The 17,365-nt window shown below is 45.5% G+C and overlaps 1 protein-coding gene across 2 annotated transcripts in view; it reads left to right on the plus strand.

Annotated features, from left to right (window-relative positions):
• Nucleotides 1-17,365, plus strand: part of lama3 (laminin, alpha 3) — a 316,232-nt gene that overhangs the window by 194,230 nt on the left and 104,637 nt on the right. For both annotated transcript variants that reach the window (XM_073045511.1, XM_073045521.1), the window contains exons 33-37: nucleotides 2,102-2,217; nucleotides 8,331-8,542; nucleotides 11,618-11,822; nucleotides 12,611-12,755; nucleotides 15,030-15,170. In XM_073045511.1, the coding sequence (XP_072901612.1) occupies nucleotides 2,102-2,217; nucleotides 8,331-8,542; nucleotides 11,618-11,822; nucleotides 12,611-12,755; nucleotides 15,030-15,170 (819 nt within the window). The remainder of the gene's footprint in view (nucleotides 1-2,101; nucleotides 2,218-8,330; nucleotides 8,543-11,617; nucleotides 11,823-12,610; nucleotides 12,756-15,029; nucleotides 15,171-17,365) is intronic.

Below are 17,365 nucleotides of genomic sequence, written 5' to 3' on the forward strand. Positions count from 1 at the left end.
CCATGTCAAGTCAGCGATAACCCAGGTAGCTCCCTTTCTTATAAAGAAGGTTCTTACTATAGGCAGGATGTAGAGGCTTTGGAGGGGGTGCAGAGGAGGTTCACTAGAATGTCGTATTAGCTATAGAGACAGGTTAGACAAACTTATATTATTTTCTCTGGAGAGCTGAGCGGAAAACTGATAGAGGTATATAAAATTATGACGGCCATAGATGGAGTAGATGGTCAGAATCTTTTTTCCAAGGTAGAAATGTGAAATACTAGAGGGTATAGCTTCAAGGCAAGAGGGAAAGTTTAAAGGAGATGTGCAGGGTAAAACCTTTACACAGAGAGTGGTGGGTGCCCGCATGGTGTTGTCAGGGACTGTGGTGTAGGCGGACACAACAGCAACATTTACTCACAGAAGTAGGCAGAGAATGGAGAGATATGGACAATGTCCAGGCAAGTGGGGTTAGTTAGATTGGCATGGTCAGCACATACAGTGTGGACTGAATGGCCTGTTCTTGGGCTATACTGTTCTATGTTGTACAGTCTTTTTTTTGGTTAAGGTTCTACTAATTTTAGTAGCTGGTGTATTCATATTCCATGATCCCTTTGATCCTCAATCCCATCTTGACTCGCACTTTCCAAGTTATAGTTCCTTCCCTTTTATTTCCAAACCAAAGTGTATTCCCTCACATTTAAACATGCTGATGATGTGGACATATCCAGTATGACAGGGTGCTAAGGAATGTCAGTGAAGAGAGAGGCGTTGGAATTGAAGTCCATGGTTCCCCTGGAATGGCAACACAGGTGGGTAGAATGATGAAGAAGGCATACGGGCATGACTGTCTTCACAGGCTGGGCAAGAATATAAGAGTTGGGATGTTATGTTGCAACTTTACAACCACTGGTTAGGCCACAGTTGGAGCATTGGTTGCAGTTCTGGTTGCCATACTATTGGAAATACGTGTTTGTGCTGGAGAGAGTACAGAGGAAGAGAATAATCAGGATGCTGTCTCGATTAAAGGACGTTAATCATGGGGCTAGGCTGGGCCTGTTTTCCCTGGAGCAAAGGAGCCTGAGGGTTAACTGGATAGACACGTACAAGATTATGAGAGGCATGGAGAGAGAAGATAGTCAGAATCTTTTATTCACGCTCAGGTTTTCAGAACCAAGAGGTTTAATATGAGACCAAGGAGCTTTAAAGGGGATCTGAGAAGTATGTTCTTATTCAGAGAGTGTCTGATATCTGCAAACTCACTGCCAGGGTAGATGGTGGAGTTAGATACAGTCACTATATTTAAGAGGAGACATTTAGACAGACAGTTAAATAGACAAAGCGTAGAAGGATACGGTGCTATTGCGGGTAAATGGAACTAGTGTAGATGTGAGAAACAATTGATGTAGACACAGTGTCAGGCCTGCACAGGCAGGCACCTCCCAGTCTCCACCCAGCTAACAAGAATTACCTGCCACTCATTTCCAACTCAACACCTGCAGCCTATTTAAACCCAGCTCTCATCCACAGTGTCTGGTCATCCATCAAACCAGCTAACCTTCAGTTACCTTGTATTAAATATCTGTTCTCTCTTGTTCTGTGCCCTTTGTAGCTTGTTATTTTGCAGTTTATTAGTAAAATATTGTTGACTGCTAAATCATCTCTGTTGCTCTGTTTCTGGATCAAGCTTCCTCTACATTTCCTGACACAAAGGGCCACATGGAGCTGTACTGCACAACTCCATGATCTTCATTTGCCAATCATTTTCAGATCCTGCCATTTCATTAATATCTTTGTATAATGCGTTGAAACACTCCCCAGTATTGTCTGTCTCCTCAAAGTAGGCCCGCGCACAAATTTAGAAGATGTTCTCTTAATTCTAAAGTTTGAATCATTAATGTAATTCTCAACAGCATTAGTTCAGTAAGATGCAGAGACTGTATCCTCAAGGTGAAGTTGGATCTTTGAACCACAGGGTGACTGAAGGTAACTGACCTGATGCTAATTCTTCATCAGCCAGCACGTTACTGAAAGATGGAACAGGTTGAGAGGCTAAGAGACTTACTCCTATTTCCTTTACATACAAAGTAATAACTGATTCAAAATACTTTATTTTTTATAGGAGTACATCTTAATCATTCCTTCGGACAGTTACAGCCCTGACTTACAAAATGAGAAGCCTCTGGATAAGTCATATGACTTCATTACTGCCTGTGGTGGGAACAGCTTTCACATTGAGTGAGTATAACTACCTCTCATGTGTCTGACCTTTCACCTGACTTCAGGTTGCAAGCAATTCTCACCTAATGCACCGTTGGTCAATCAGACTTGGGGTGGAACTTCCAGTCAGCCTGATTTTGGTGGGTCAGTGTGAACTTTGGAACATTCTGGGGAGAGAATGGGAAAGCAAGGTCCTTGGAGAGGTTAACATTCTGAGGGATGTGGATGTGAAACTGGCTTCTCTCCCTGGGAGGGAAGAATTGCTCGGGGTATTCAAAGTCCTCTAATTGTTCTTAAGAGACTCCTTCCACAGCAGTGTCTGTATGTTGAAATGAACTAGAACTACAGTTAGCAGGTCAATGCTTAAGATGAGGTGTTTATTAGTCTCTCAGGGAGTAGTCTCTGGAACTCTCTTTCTCAAAAGGTGGTGGAATCGGAGTTTAAAATGTTTTGAAGTGAACCGATTCTTGAAAATCAAATAAACCACAAATGCTGAACGTCTAAAATAAAAACAGAAAAGGGTGGAAAAACTGTGGCAGGAGAAACATACAGCATTTTGGTCTTGAGACCCTTGATTAAACAAGGGATGAAAGGTTACTAGAGGCAACCAGGAATGTCCAGATGTGGTCACAGTCATACTGCCAATTCAAATATTCATAAGGAATTAAAATTTCTCTGCAAAGTGTCAGGCACATTGGTGTGATCTAGTGGGGGGGTCTTTAACATGAAGAAGTGTTTTGATAGAAAGTCAAAACAAAAACTGCAGATTCTCAAAATCTGAAATAAAACAGAAAATGCCAGAAACACTCCACAAATCATGCAACAGCTGTGCAGAGAACAAAAACACTTGCAGTTAATTCTTCAGAATAATTTGGGTTGGTTGGACTTCAGGAAAGTATTTCCATTCAGTGTAACCCAAATCAGGTCAGCGCGACCAGGCCAGCTTGAAAAAGTCTCTAAATAATTATTATTAAAAAAAATCACTTGTAGTACCAGAGAAACCAATGCACTGGACCACTGTTACACAACTATCAAGAGTGCTATTCCACGCCCACACTTTGGAAAGTCTGATGACCCAGCTATACTTCTACTCCCAGAGTACAGGCAGAGATTGACGACTGCAGCAACAGCAGTGAGGACCAAGAAGGTATGGACAAGGGAGGTGCAGGTGTGTTTACAAGACTGCTTTGAATTGGTGGACTGGACTGCATTCAGTGAAATGAATTCAGGGATTCATTTTTGAGTCTGTCGCTGACTTAATTATAAACTGTGTGGATGAATGTGTGCTTACGAGAACTTACTGTACATGCCCAAGTCAAAAGCCATAAATGAACTGGGAGGTCATAGTCTGCTGAGGGCTAAATCCGTGGCATTCAAGTCTGCTACAAGAAAAGCAGGTGTGACTTGCAGGGGGCTATTTCAAGAGCTAAGGAATAATTCCAAACAAGGTTGGAGGTGAAATTGGATGCATGTCAACTCTGGCAGGGTGTGCAGGCCATTACTTCCTACAAAGTGAAACCTAACATCATGAATGGCAGCGATGCTTCACTCTCAGATGAGTTTGAAGTATTTTATACATGCTTTGAAAGGGAGAGTAAAACTACAGCTATGAAGATCCCGACAGCACCCGGTGACCCTGTGATCTCTGTCTCAGAGGCTGGCATCAGATCGTCTTTCAAGAGTTTGAATTTTTGAAAGTTAATAGGCCCCTGAAAATCTGTATCAACCAGTTGGCGGGGTGTTCAAAGGTATTTTCAATCTCTTCATTGCTACAGTTGGAAGTTCCCACCTGCTTCAAAAGGGCAACAATTATACCAGTGCCCAAGAAGAGCAGGGTGAGCTGCCTGAAATAACTATCATCCATTAGCTCTCATATCTACAGTAATGAAGTGCTTGGCGAGGTTGGTTATGGCTTGAATTAACTTGTGTCTCAGCAAAGACCTGGACCCACTGCAGCTTGCCTATCTCAACAATAGATCTACAGTAAATGTGATCTCATTGGCTTTTTGCACGGCCTTGGATCATCTGGACAATACAAATACCTACTGTATGTCAGAAAGCTGTTTATTGACTACAGCTCAGCTTTCAACACCATCATTCCTACAATTCTGACTGAAAAGCTCCAGAACCTGGGCCTCTATACCTCCCTCTTCATCTGGATCCTTGACTTCCTAACTGGAAGATCACAATCTGTGCAAATCAGAAATAACATCTCCACTTTGCTGGCAATCAACTCTGGTGCACCTCAGGAATGTATGCTTAGCCCACTGCTCTAATCTGTCTACACCCATGACTGTGTGGCTAGGCACAATTTAAATGCTATTAATAAATCTGATGATGATACAGCCATTGTTGGCAGAATCTCAGATGGTGATGAGAGATCATAAAACAGCGAGATATATCAGCTAGTTGAGTGATGTCACAGCAACAACCTTGCACTCAATGCCAGTAAGGCAAAAGAACTGATTGTGGACTTCAGTAAAGGTAAGATGAGGGAACACACACCTTGCACTCAATGCCAGTAAGACCAAAGAACTGATTGTGGACTTCAGTAAAGGTAAGATGAGGGAACACACACCAGTCCTCATAGAGGGATCAGAAGTAGAAAGAGTGAGCAATTTCAAGTTCCTGGGTGTCAATATCTTGAGGATCTAACCTGGACCCAACATATTAATGCAGCTACAAGGAAGGCACGACAACAACTATACTTCATTAGGAGTTTGAGGAGATTTGGTATGTCATTAAAAACACTTGCAAATTTCTACAGATGTACCAATGGAGACCATTCTAACTGGGTGCATCACCATCTGGCATGGGAGTGGGGAGGATACTCTACAGGGTCAAAGTAAACTGCAGAAAGTTGTAAACTTAGTCAGCTCCATCATGGACACTAGTATCAAAGACATCTTCAAAGAATGATGCCTCAAAAAGGCGGAGTCCACCATTAATGACCCCCATCACCCAGGTCATGCCTTCTTCTCATTGCTACCATCAGGAAGGAGGTACAGGAGCCTGAAGGCACACACTCAATGATTCAAGAACAGCTTCTTCACCTCTGCCATCTGATTTCTGAATGGACATTGAACCCATGAACACTACCACATTACTTTTTTTATTTCTATTTTTGCTCTAATTTAATTTAACTATTATCTATCTATTGGTGGGAGTGTTGAATTTAACAGTAAAGAGGACATGTTGCTGCTATATAAAACTTTGGCCAGACCGCATTTGGAGTATTGTGCAGATCTGGTTGCCCCACTACAGGAGGAAGTGGAGATTGTGGTGAGGGTGCAGAAGGTGTTTATCTGTATGCTGCCTGGATTAGTGGGTATGAGCTGATAGGAGAGGTTGGACAAACTTGTGTTGTTTTCCCCAGAGCACCAGAGGCTAAGGGGATTCATGATAATTTATAAAAAAATTATGATAGGCATAAATATGATGGACAGTCAGTCAGGGGACATCAAGGCAGGAATGTCAAATACCCGAGGGCATACACTTAAGTTTGAGGGGGAATTGTTTAAAGGGAGCATCAGGGGCATTTTTTTTTAACGAAGAGAGTGGTGGGTGCCCGATTAGGTTACCAGGGGTGGTAGTGGAAGCAAGAAGGTAATTTTGTTGAGTTTGAGAGGCTTAACAGGCACATGAATATGAAGGGAATGGGGGATGTGGATGATACACAGGAAGAGGAAGTTTAGTATAAATTGTCACAACATTGCACAACATTGATCTTGTTGGGAACGTGGAGCTCACTCCCACAGGAAGAGCTGGGAATATGGAGCTCACTCCCATGGGGAGAGGTGGGAATGTGGAGCTCACTCCCATGGGGAGAGGTGGGAGTGTGAAGCTCACTCCCACAAGGAGAGGTGGGAATATGGAGCTCACTCCCACGGGGAGAGGTGGGAATATGGAGCTCACTCCCATGGGGAGAGGTGGGAATGTGGAACTCACTCCCATGGGGAGAGGGGGAATGTGGGGCTCACTCCCACGGGGAGAGGTGGGAATGTGGAGCTCACTCCCATGGGGAGAGGTGGGAGTGTGAAGCTCACTCCCACAAGGAGAGGTGGGAATATGGAGCTCACTCCCACGGGGAGAGGTGGGAATATGGAGCTCACTCCCATGGGGAGAGGTGGGAATGTGGAACTCACTCCCACGGGGAGAGGTGGGAGTGTGAAGCTCACTCCCACAAGGAGAGGTGGGAATATGGAGCTCACTCCCATGGGGAGAGGTGGGAATGTGGAACTCACTCCCACAGGGAGAGGTGGGAATGTGAAGCTCACTCCCACAAGGAGAGGTGGGAATGTGGAGCTCACTCCCACGGGGAGAGGTGGGAATGTGGAGCTCACTCCCACGGGGAGATGGGGGAATGTGGAGCTCACTCCCACGGGGAGATGGGGGAATGTGGAGCCCACTCCCACGGGGAGAGGTGGGAATGTGGAACTCACTCCCACAAGGAGAGGTGGGAACGTGGAGCTCACTCCTATGGGGAGAGGTGGGAATGTAGGGCTCAGTCCATAGGGAGAGTTGGGAATGTGGAGCTCACTCCCAGGGGGAGAGGTGGGAACGTGGAGCTCACTCCCACGGGGAGAGGTGGGAATGTGGAGCTCACTCCTATGGGGAGAGGTGGGAATGTGGAGCTCACTCCCACAGGGAGAGGTGGGAATGTGGAGCTCACTCCCACAGGGAGAGGTGGGAATGTTTACACCTCCGTTCCCAACTGTTTGCCATGGAAGGAGGCTGTTTGGCCCATTCATTCCATACTAGATCTAAGCAAGAAAAATCCTGACAGCCCTACTCCCTCGTGCTCTCCCTACAGCTCTGCAAATTATATCCTTTCAGATCTTTATCCAGCTCAGTATATAGTTAACAAGGTCAACTAGACAACAGCTAAAGAAAAAGCTTCATACTGGGTTTGAACGATCCATAATACAGATAGTGGAGGGAACTCACTCCCACAGGGAGAGGTGGGAATGTGGAGCTCACTCCCATGGGGAGCGGTGGGAATGTGGAGCTCACTCCTATGGGGAGAGGTGGGAATGTAGGGCTCAGTCCATAGGGAGAGGTGGGAATGTGGAGCTCACTCCCACAGGGAGAGGTGGGAATGTGGAGCTCACTCCCACAGGGAGAGGTGGGAATATGGAGCTCACTCCCATGGGGAGAGGTGGGAATGTGGAGCTCACTCCTATGGGGAGAGGTGGGAATGTGGAGCTCACTCCTATGGGGAGAGGTGGGAATGTGGAGCTCACTCCCACAAGGAGAGGTGGGAATGTGGAGCTCACTCCCACAGGGAGAGGTGGGAATGTGGAGCTCACTCCTATGGGGAGAGGTGGGAATGTGGAGCTCACTCCCACAAGGAGAGGTGGGAACGTGGAGCTCACTCCCACAAGGAGAGGTGGGAATGTGGAGCTCACTCCTATGGGGAGAGGTGGGAATATGGAGCTCACTCCCATGGGGAGAGGTGGGAATGTGGAACTCACTCCCACGGGGAGAGGTGGGAATGTGGAGCTCACTCCCACGGGGAGAGGGGGGAATGTGGTGCTCACTCCCATGGGGAGATGGGGAGATGGGGGAATGTGGAGCCCACTCCCACGGGGAGAGGTGGGAATGTGGAGCCCACTCCCACGGGGAGAGGTGGGAATGTGGAGCCCACTCCCACAAGGAGAGGTGGGAACGTGGAGCCCACTCCCACGGGGAGGGGTGGGAACGTGGAACTCACTCCCACAAGGAGAGGTGGGAACGTGGAGCCCACTCCCACGGGGAGAGGTGGGAACGTGGAACTCACTCCCACGGGGAGAGGTGGGAACGTGGAGCTCACTCCCACGGGTAGAGTTGGGAACGTGGAGCTCCCTCCCACAAGGAGAGGTGGGAACGTGGAGCTCACTCCCAGGGGAGAGGTGGGAACGTGGAGCTCACTCCCACAAGGAGAGGTGGGAAGGTGGAGCTCACTCCCAGGGAAGGAGTTGAGTGCAACACCATAGAAGGGTTTGAGAGAAAGCCAGCTAAACAGGAAGGAGCAAGGGATGTGGTGAAAAGGGTGGTGGTGGTGATGTGTGGATGGAAATTGATGGGGCAGGAGCAGAAGGGATAAATAACTGATTTAACACAGCTCATTCTTTGACTTTCCACTTCTTTAGTCCAGAGACATCATCCAATTTCTGTCTGGACTCGGCGAAGTCTCTGGTGGCTTTCTACAACAATGGTGCTCTGCCTTGTCAGTGTAACAGGGAAGGTGCGACCAGCCCTGAGTGTAAACCATTTGGAGGGCAGTGTTCTTGCCGACCCAATGTTATTGGGCGTCAGTGTGACAGATGTGCCACCGGCCACTACATGTTTCCCGTCTGCCGACGTAAGTTTTCATTTGTCTGCTGGAGGAGGTGTGAAACACTTTGAGCACAATGTGGCTCATCAAGTTCTAAATAAAAATCATCGGCATGCAAGCTGATAGTGGTTAAGAAAGTGAATAGTGTGTTGGCCTTTATTAGTTAGGGGATTGAGTTCAACAGCTGCAGCTCCATAAAGCTTTGGATAGACTGCATTTGGGCGTAATGTGTTCAGTTCTGATCGCCTCTTTATAGGAAGGATGTGGAAGCTTTACAGAGGGTGCAGAGGAGATTTACCAGGATGCGGCCTGGTTAAACAGAGCATGTCTGAGGATAGGTTAAGCAAGCTAGGCCTGTTCTCTTTAGAGCAAAGGAAATGATAGGTGACTTAACAGAGGTGTATAAGATGATAAGAGGCACAGAAAAAGCAGACAGCCAGAGATTTTTTCCCAGCACAGAAATGGCTAATACAAGAGAGCATCACTCTAAGGAGATTGGAAGAAAGTTCGGGGAAATGTTCGAGGTGGTTTTTATTTACGGAGTGGTGGCTGCATGGAGCTTTGCCAGGGATGGTGTTTACTGACATTTAAGAGACTCTTAGGCATCGAAAGGAAAATGGAGGGTTATGTGCATAGGAAGACCCCTCAGCCCAACCCATCCATGATGACCAAGTTGTCTACTTCGAGCAAGTCCCATTCTCTCATATTTGGCCCATGTCCCTCTAAACCTATCGTGTCCATGTACCTCTCCAAGTGCTTCTTAAATTATGCCGTTGTACCTGCCTCAGACACGTCCTCTAGCAGCTCGTTCCATATACTCACCATCCCCTGTGTGAAAGAGTTGTCCCTCAGGTCCCCTTCAAATCTTCCCTTCTCTCCTTATTAGATCGCAGAAGACTAATGTCAGCTTTTTAAAAATAATTATCCAATGACTCTCTCCGGTGTCCTTTCATCATAATCCTAAAAAAAATCCACTTTTTAAATATTTATCCCATTTGCACTTCCATAGAACATTTTTAATTGATGCATCTTTCCGGATGTGGGGACCATTGATGGGCCAATGCCCCGTTGCCCACCTCCAGCTGGGTGGAGCTGTGTTGCTGTTTAGACTGTGTCAGAGGAGATGTAAGAGTCTGGAGTCACATAACAGATTAACTACCCGATTCTCTCTCCTAAATCCCGAACCAGTGAATTTCCTTTCATTATCCAGTGGTTGTGGGGGTCATGATTTTGAATGACTGGGTTTTGGTTTTTTTCAATTATCAGCTGAAGTTAAATTCCACAGTTGACATGGTTAGATTTGAACTCAACACTCTGGATTGTCCCGGAGTCATTTAACCAGTGCAAAAAACAGGCCTTCCGGCCCACCCAGTCTATGCTGACCATCAACCATCCATTTTCTGTAATCCCAGATTCTACCCCTCACCTGGAGCAACCCACTCATCTTTAGGATGTGGGAGGAAAGCAACGTGATTATGTTGGAAAGAGTGCAAAAAGATTCTCAAAGATGTTACCTGGAATGGGGTCCTTGAGTTATAATGAGAGACTGTTTAGGCTAGAACTGTTTTGCCTGGAGTGAAGAAGGCTGAGGGGTGACCTTATAGATAAGGTGGATGGTCACAGATGTTTCTTCAGGGTAAGGCAGTCCAAAGCTGGAGAGCACAGATTTAGGTGAGAGGGGAGAGATTTACTGAGGATTTGAGGGTTAAGTTCTTCACACAGAGGATGGTGGGTATATGGAATAAACTGCCAGAAAAACTGGTAGAGGGGCTACATTGTGACATTTAACCAGCATGAGGGCAAAAAGATTTAGGAGGATATGCACCAACTGGAGGTAAATGGGATGAGCACAGGTATTGCGTTTGATTGGTCTGGCCGAGATATAGGCCAAAGCATTAATGGTAAGACTATTGGCAGTGTGGAGGATCAGAGGGATCTTGGGGTCAGAGTCCATAAGACACTCAAAGCTGCTACGCAGGTTGACTCTGTGGTTAAGAAGGCATATGGTGCATTAGCTTTCATCAATCGTGGGATTGAGTTTAAGAGCTGAGAGATAATGTTGCAGCTATATAGGACCCTGGTCAGACCCTGCTTAGAGTACTGTGCTCAGTTCTGGTCACCTCACTACAGGAAGGCTGTGGAAACCATAGAAAGGGTGCAGAGGAGATTTACAAGGATGTTGCCTGGATTGGGGAGCATGCCTTATGAGAATAGGTTGAGTGAACTCAGCCTTTTCTCCTTGGAACGATGGAGGATCAGAGGTGACCTGATAGAGGTGTACAAGATAGAGAGGCATTGATTGTGTGGATAGTCAGAGGCTTTTCCCCAGGACTGAAATGGCTAGCACAAGAGGGTGTAGTTTTAAGGTGCTTGGAAGCAGGTACAGGGGAGATGTCAGGGTTAAGTTTTTTACGCAGAGAATGGTGAGTGCGTGGAATGGGCTGCTGGCAGCTGTGGTGGAGGCGGATACGATAGGGTCTTTTAAGAGAATCCTGGTTGGCTACATGGAGCTTAGAAAAATAGAGAGCTATGGGTAAAGCCTAGGTAGTTCTAAGGTATGGACATGTTTGGCACAACTTTGTGGGCTGAAGGGCCTGTACTGTACTGTAGGTTTTCTATGTTTCTGAGATCCTGTTTCCACGTTGTATAAGTCAATGAATCACATGAGAGTAATTCTCGTGGTCACAGGGAGAATGTGCAAACTCCGAAGGTCAGGATTGACCTGGAACTGGAGCTGGGCCTGCTTCACCTCGCTATCGCCACCCTATATTGAACCCTGATTCCACCCTTACCTAAATCACTGCCTTCCCTAACCTGTCCTGCCCCCTCCGTGTGCTTGCTGTCAGGCAGACAAATACTGTATAAAGATTGGTGGCCAAGTCAATGGATATGTCTAAGGCAGACGTTGACAGGGTTTTGATTAGTTAGGGTGTCAGAGGTTGCGAAGAGAAGGCAGGAAGAAGGATTGAGAGAGAAAATAAATCAGCCATGATTAGAGGAGTTGTCTAGATGGGCTGAATGGCCCAATTCTGCTCTTGTGCCTTATGATCTTAATTTGGGGGAACGAAGAGTCAAGCAGCTTCCATTTTCTCTTGCATTTAGCCTGCAGTTGTGGCCAGCGCCTGTGTGATGAGCGGACTGGACAATGCATCTGCCCACCTCGGACGGTCAAACCCAAGTGCAAGACTTGTGAGAGGCAAACCTTCAGCTACCATCCCTTGGCCGGCTGTGAGAAGTGCAACTGCTTGACAGAGGGCATCATCAACCCTGCCAACCCCAAGTGCCATCCCAGGACAGGGCAATGTCGGTGAGTGTGCAGGGCCAGTGACGGACACTCGACGACTCTGCCCACTCCACACTCTGATAGCATTCACAGCTGACCGGACCCAAACTCCATGTTCCATCTACTCCCATCTCCTTCCTTATCCAGAACCAATCAACCTCTAACTTATGAATACTTACACCCCTTACACTCATAGAATCATAGAGCAATGCTGCAAAGACACAGGCCCATCGGCCCATCTTGTCCTTGCTGGCTCGCATGCCCATCTCAGCTAGTTCCACTTGACCTCTATCCTTCAAGCTTTCTAATCCATGTACCTGTCCAAATGTCTTTAAAATGTTGTGAACATAGAACAGTACAGTGCAGGAATCATAAATTAAGCTAATGATACAAAGAATATCCCTTCATTCTCTGCACATTCATGTGTCTATCTAAGACCCTCCATAATTCCTCTATTGTATTTACAATACAGCAACCCCTGACTTAACCCTAGCTAGGGGATATTGGGGACATTTAAGAGATTCTTAGATAGGCACATGGGTGAAGGAAAGATGGAGGGCTATGCTGGAGGGAAGGTTGAAATATCAGCACAACATTGTAAGCCAAAGGGCCTGTACTGTTCTATGTTCTTTGCTTCAGGCCATATTGTGCCTGACCACCAGAGAATGGCCCGCACCTTCTGGTTTCCAGCGTCAGCTGTGTTGTTATAGTTTTGTCATTTCCTAGCATGGACTTGATGGGACAAACAGCCTCCTCCCAGGCCACAATGATCCTGTGACTCTTACCACATTTTACAAATATTTCCCATTTAGGTGCAAGCCACAAGTAACGGGCCGACGGTGCGACAGATGTTCAGTGGGCTTCTCCCGCTTCCCAGAGTGCATTCCATGTGACTGTAACCATGAAGCAACGCAGCAGAATTTGTGTGACCCTGTAACCGGACGCTGTCTTTGCAAGGTCAGTCTTTGTGTCTTTAACCAGTTGGTAGAACAGGTGAATGGAGAAGGGAAGTTATTAAAAACCCTTTGGACCCACACTCTCCTGACTTTTAATACTTTTGTTAAGCCTGCTACTAATCTCCCCTGACGTAAGAGGAATTCACCCAACTTTTAATGTTTCTTCACCTATTTAAACTCTTTACATTTTCTTAGCATCTCTCATTAGTAGTTGTTCATTCAAAAACCAAAATATAATTAAGTATAATCAGCATAGTTATATACTTCGGGAAGATATGCTTGATAAAGTGATTAGAATTCTTTGTGTTACAAGTGAATCAATGGGGAGAACCAGTAGAGGTAGTACATTTGGAGATGCAAGATACTACAAGTGCTAGATCTTCTGCCTGGCTCTATAATCCTCTGGTATAAACTTCTGAGTTTTCCAATTTTATTTAACACTCCCTCTGTCCCTCTCCCCCCCCCCTCCCCAGTTTCATCCCTTACCCCTCTCAGTTCCATCCACCTACTATTCACTCATTTCATCCACCAGCTCTCTCCTTCCACCACTGACAACCCTTTGGACTCCTGCTGATCTTCCTCCATCAGCTCTCTCTGTCTTCACCCTTCCCTCTCCCATCTCACTTCAACTGCCCTTTTTAAAAATCTGCTCCACTTACCTTCCCTCTGCCTCTGTGCCCCAGCTTCACACTCCATTCCTCTACCTGAAAGCATTCTTCACCTTTCCTCAGTCCACCAATTTCCTCTGGCCTCTGCGTTGCCCCACCCCCTTTCCTTTATATGCTATCCATCTCCCCTCTCCACTGTCAATCCTGAAGCAGGATTTCAGCCCAAAACGTTGACAATTCCTTTGCCCCTCTTGGCATAGATGCTGATCAATCCTCTGAGTTCCTCCAGCAGATTGTATTGTACTTGGATTAACATTTGATATGATGTTAACTATGGGATTGGAGATAATACATGATTAAAGATTGAGCTCATGAACCTGTACAACTGGTGTGTCATAGAGATCAGTGCTAGGGCTTCAACTATTGAAATTCAACTTTATTGACTTAGAAGAACAGCCCAGGTATATTGTGGTCTTGTATCCACAGCCACTGAGGGAGTGGTATCAGGTTGACAGAGGGATAAAGAGTGGTTGGGCAGGTTGGAAAATGGAGTATAATGTAGGGAAGTATAGAAAATCAGAGTATTATTTACAGATGAGGATTACAGAATGCTATAGGACAGAGTAATCATAAAACACACAAAGTTAGTAATTAGAAAAGGAAATGGGATTGGGTATAAAAGTTGGGAAATTTCACTCTATCTGAACACACTGATAGTGAGGTCATACCTGGAGCACTGTGGACTATTTTTATTCTTCATTGCAGTCCAGTGATCAGAGACCACTCACCAGGTTGATTATCAGAAAAAAGGGTTGGTCTTGTGCGGGGAGCTTGGCAAAGTCAGGCCCATACACATTGAATGAAAGGATTCTTACAAGGGAGATTCCAAAGAGTATTTCCCTGTGCAGGGGAGTCTGGAATGAGGGGGAGCAGAATCACAAGGGCACTGTCACTTAAAATGGAAAGCATGAAGAATTTCTTCCTTCAGGGTTGATCAATCTTTGGAACTCTTTTCCCTCAGTAAACTGAGGACAGAGTCCTAGTAGTCAAAGTGAGATTAGTCATGTACAAAGTACATGCATACACAGGTGCATTGCAAAACGTAACCTGTAGTAGCATTGCACGCACGTACCATTTCATATACAATATTCACATGAAAAACGTAAGTTATTCATAAATTATGCACAATTGTTACAAGATAGACACAATTAGAACAATCAAAAACAAAGACCATTTTAATACCAAAGTGACCATAGTGTTGCTGTATTGGGATACATATTGCTACATGTGCCTAGATACATTTTAAACCTGGAAGGGACCCTGCCTCCATCACTCGATCAGTAAATTCCATACCCTCACTGATTAAAATCAGTTAGAGTTCCCAGGTCAGGCAGCCCGTATGGAGAGAGATGAACTGTTGATAATTCACCTTCAGCCCTGCTCACAGAAGGGTTCTTCACCGTGATTGTTTGCTTAGCCAGGATGGTGATGTTATGAATGCCAGGTATCCCACTGAATGAACAGTTCATAGTGACCTGAGGGCTTACTTATCAGATTCCAAGCTGGTCAATGCTGAGTGCAATTTCTAGCCAATAGTTCCCTTAGCCACAGCACAGCATGAAAGTGAGCTGGTGACCCACCTCACTCATTGCATTTGACTACTTCAGGAGAACGTAGTGGGCGCCCGGTGTGATACCTGTCGACCTGGCTCATTTCACCTGGACCCAGACAATCCGAAAGGCTGCACAAGTTGCTTCTGCTTTGGAGTAACCAATCAGTGTCGAAGCTCTGATAAATCCAGGACAAAGGTAAGTCTTCCTTTTTACCCTCTTATCCTCTGTTCATTCTTCATTATCCAATGCCCACACAGGACATCAAAGACTATTTCTAATGTTCATTACTTTTGGAACTAATATATAACCAGTGATTGATAAGTGATATTGGCATTAAGGAAATGGTGACAGTGATGATTTGTAGCAAGACACTCAGTCGCATTGCTGTCATGGTGTCATCCACAGTCTTGACCAGAACCTATACCAGACCACACACACAAATATCATGGCTAGAAGAGAAGGCCAGATGCTGCGGATCCTGTGGGTGTTGGCTCACCACCTCATTCCCCAGAGACTTTCTACCATCTGTAAGAAACAAGTCAGAAGTGTGATGGAACACTGTCTAGTTGCCTGGATGAAGGCAGCTCCAACAGTCCTTGAGAACCTCAACACCACCCATGAATTGGATTTAAAGATTAGAGATTACCTTAAAAATCAGCTTTATTTGTCACGTGTACATTAAAACATCGATACACAGTGAAATCTGTTGTTTTGCATCAATGACCAACAGAGTCCGTAAGTGTCACTGTGTGTCTGATGCAACGTTGCATACTCACAACTTACTAATCCGAACTCATATGTCTTTGGCATGTGGGGGGAACCCTCACAATCATGGGGAGAACATACTGTACAGACGGTGGCAGGAATTGAACCCCCATCTTCTGATCACTGACGCAAGAAAGTATTATGCTAACATGCTGCCCTAAAAGGTATTTGAACAGTTACATGGACAGGAAAGGTGTCCAGGGATATGGACCAAATGCAGACAAATGGGACTATCTTAGATTGGAATTTTGGTTGGAATGGACTATTTGAGACAAAGGGCCTGTTTCTGAGCTGGATGACGCTATAATTTCATGATGAAGTAGCACCCCATTGCCCTCCCTACACATTCACTCCCTCCAACACTCACACACAACGTGAACCAATTATAAAGTGTGCAGCAGTCTCCTTGACAGCACCTCCCAGACCTGCAGACTCTCCCAACATGGGCAGCAGGCATGTGGGAGCACCACCACCTGCAGATTACCCTTCCAAGATGCACAGCGTGTCACCAGTCTTTTGTCAGTGTGTATGTGGAATCTTCCCAAAGAGTGAGATCCCAAACAAGAACTACACCATTGAATGTTAGTGGCCGGCAGTGGTAGATCCTTGGTGCTTGGATGACTTCACTCAGTTCAACACCAAACTAACTCCACAGCCTATGGACTCACTTTCAAGGACTCTGTAACTCGTGCTCTCAGAATCTTTTATTATTATTGATATTTTTGTATTTTCACAGAGCTTGTCTTCTTTTGATTGTCAGTGTTTGTGTTTAGTTTTTCATTTATTCAGCTGTATTTCTTTGTTCTATTGTGAACGCCCGCAGGAAAATTAATCTCAGGGTAGTATATCATGATATATATGTACTTCGATAACAAGTTTGCTTTGAATAAGAAGCTCCAATTTCCCGTAAACAGAGCAATACAATACAGGAATGCTGACACTTAAAGCTCATGTAATGTGCAAATATAGCTTGCACAGGGCATAAGGCCATAAGATATGGGAGTAGAATTAGGTTGATTTGGCCCACTGAGTCTGCTCTGCCATTTCATCATGGCTGATCCATTTTTCCTCTCAGCCCCAATCTCCTCTGTCTCAGCTTCTGCCTTAAACATTCATAAAGACTTGGCCGCCACAGCTGCCCGTGGCAAAGAATTCCACAGGTTCAGCACTCTCTCCTCCTCATCTCCATTCTAAAAAGAAGTTCCATCGCGGGCAGAACCCCTCCCCCTCCACCACCATTAGAATATTGTCCTTTTTTCTGCACTATTTATTTATTTTTGTAATTTATAGTAACTTTATGACCTTGGACTCCACTGCTGCCACAAATTTCATGTCATATGCAGTATAATAAATCTGAACCTGATTCTGATTCAGAGTGTTGATCTAGGAAGAGGTGTTATCAGCAAGTGTGTGGATGTGCCATTTCCTGCTGCAAGACAGAGAAATAAACAGGGCAGTTCAATCAAAGTTCTGGGCCTGTTATTGTAGCAATTGCTTATCTTTAATGCCACTGCCTTTCTTCTTTTGAATAGAGTATTGAAATAGTTCATAATCTTTTCCACACCCAACCCATTCATCTCAGATTCAGATTCAGATTCAGTTTATTGTCATTTAGAAACCACAAA

The sequence above is a fragment of the Hemitrygon akajei genome, chromosome 1 (assembly GCF_048418815.1).
Source record: "Hemitrygon akajei chromosome 1, sHemAka1.3, whole genome shotgun sequence".
Taxonomy (NCBI): Eukaryota; Metazoa; Chordata; class Chondrichthyes; order Myliobatiformes; family Dasyatidae; genus Hemitrygon; species Hemitrygon akajei.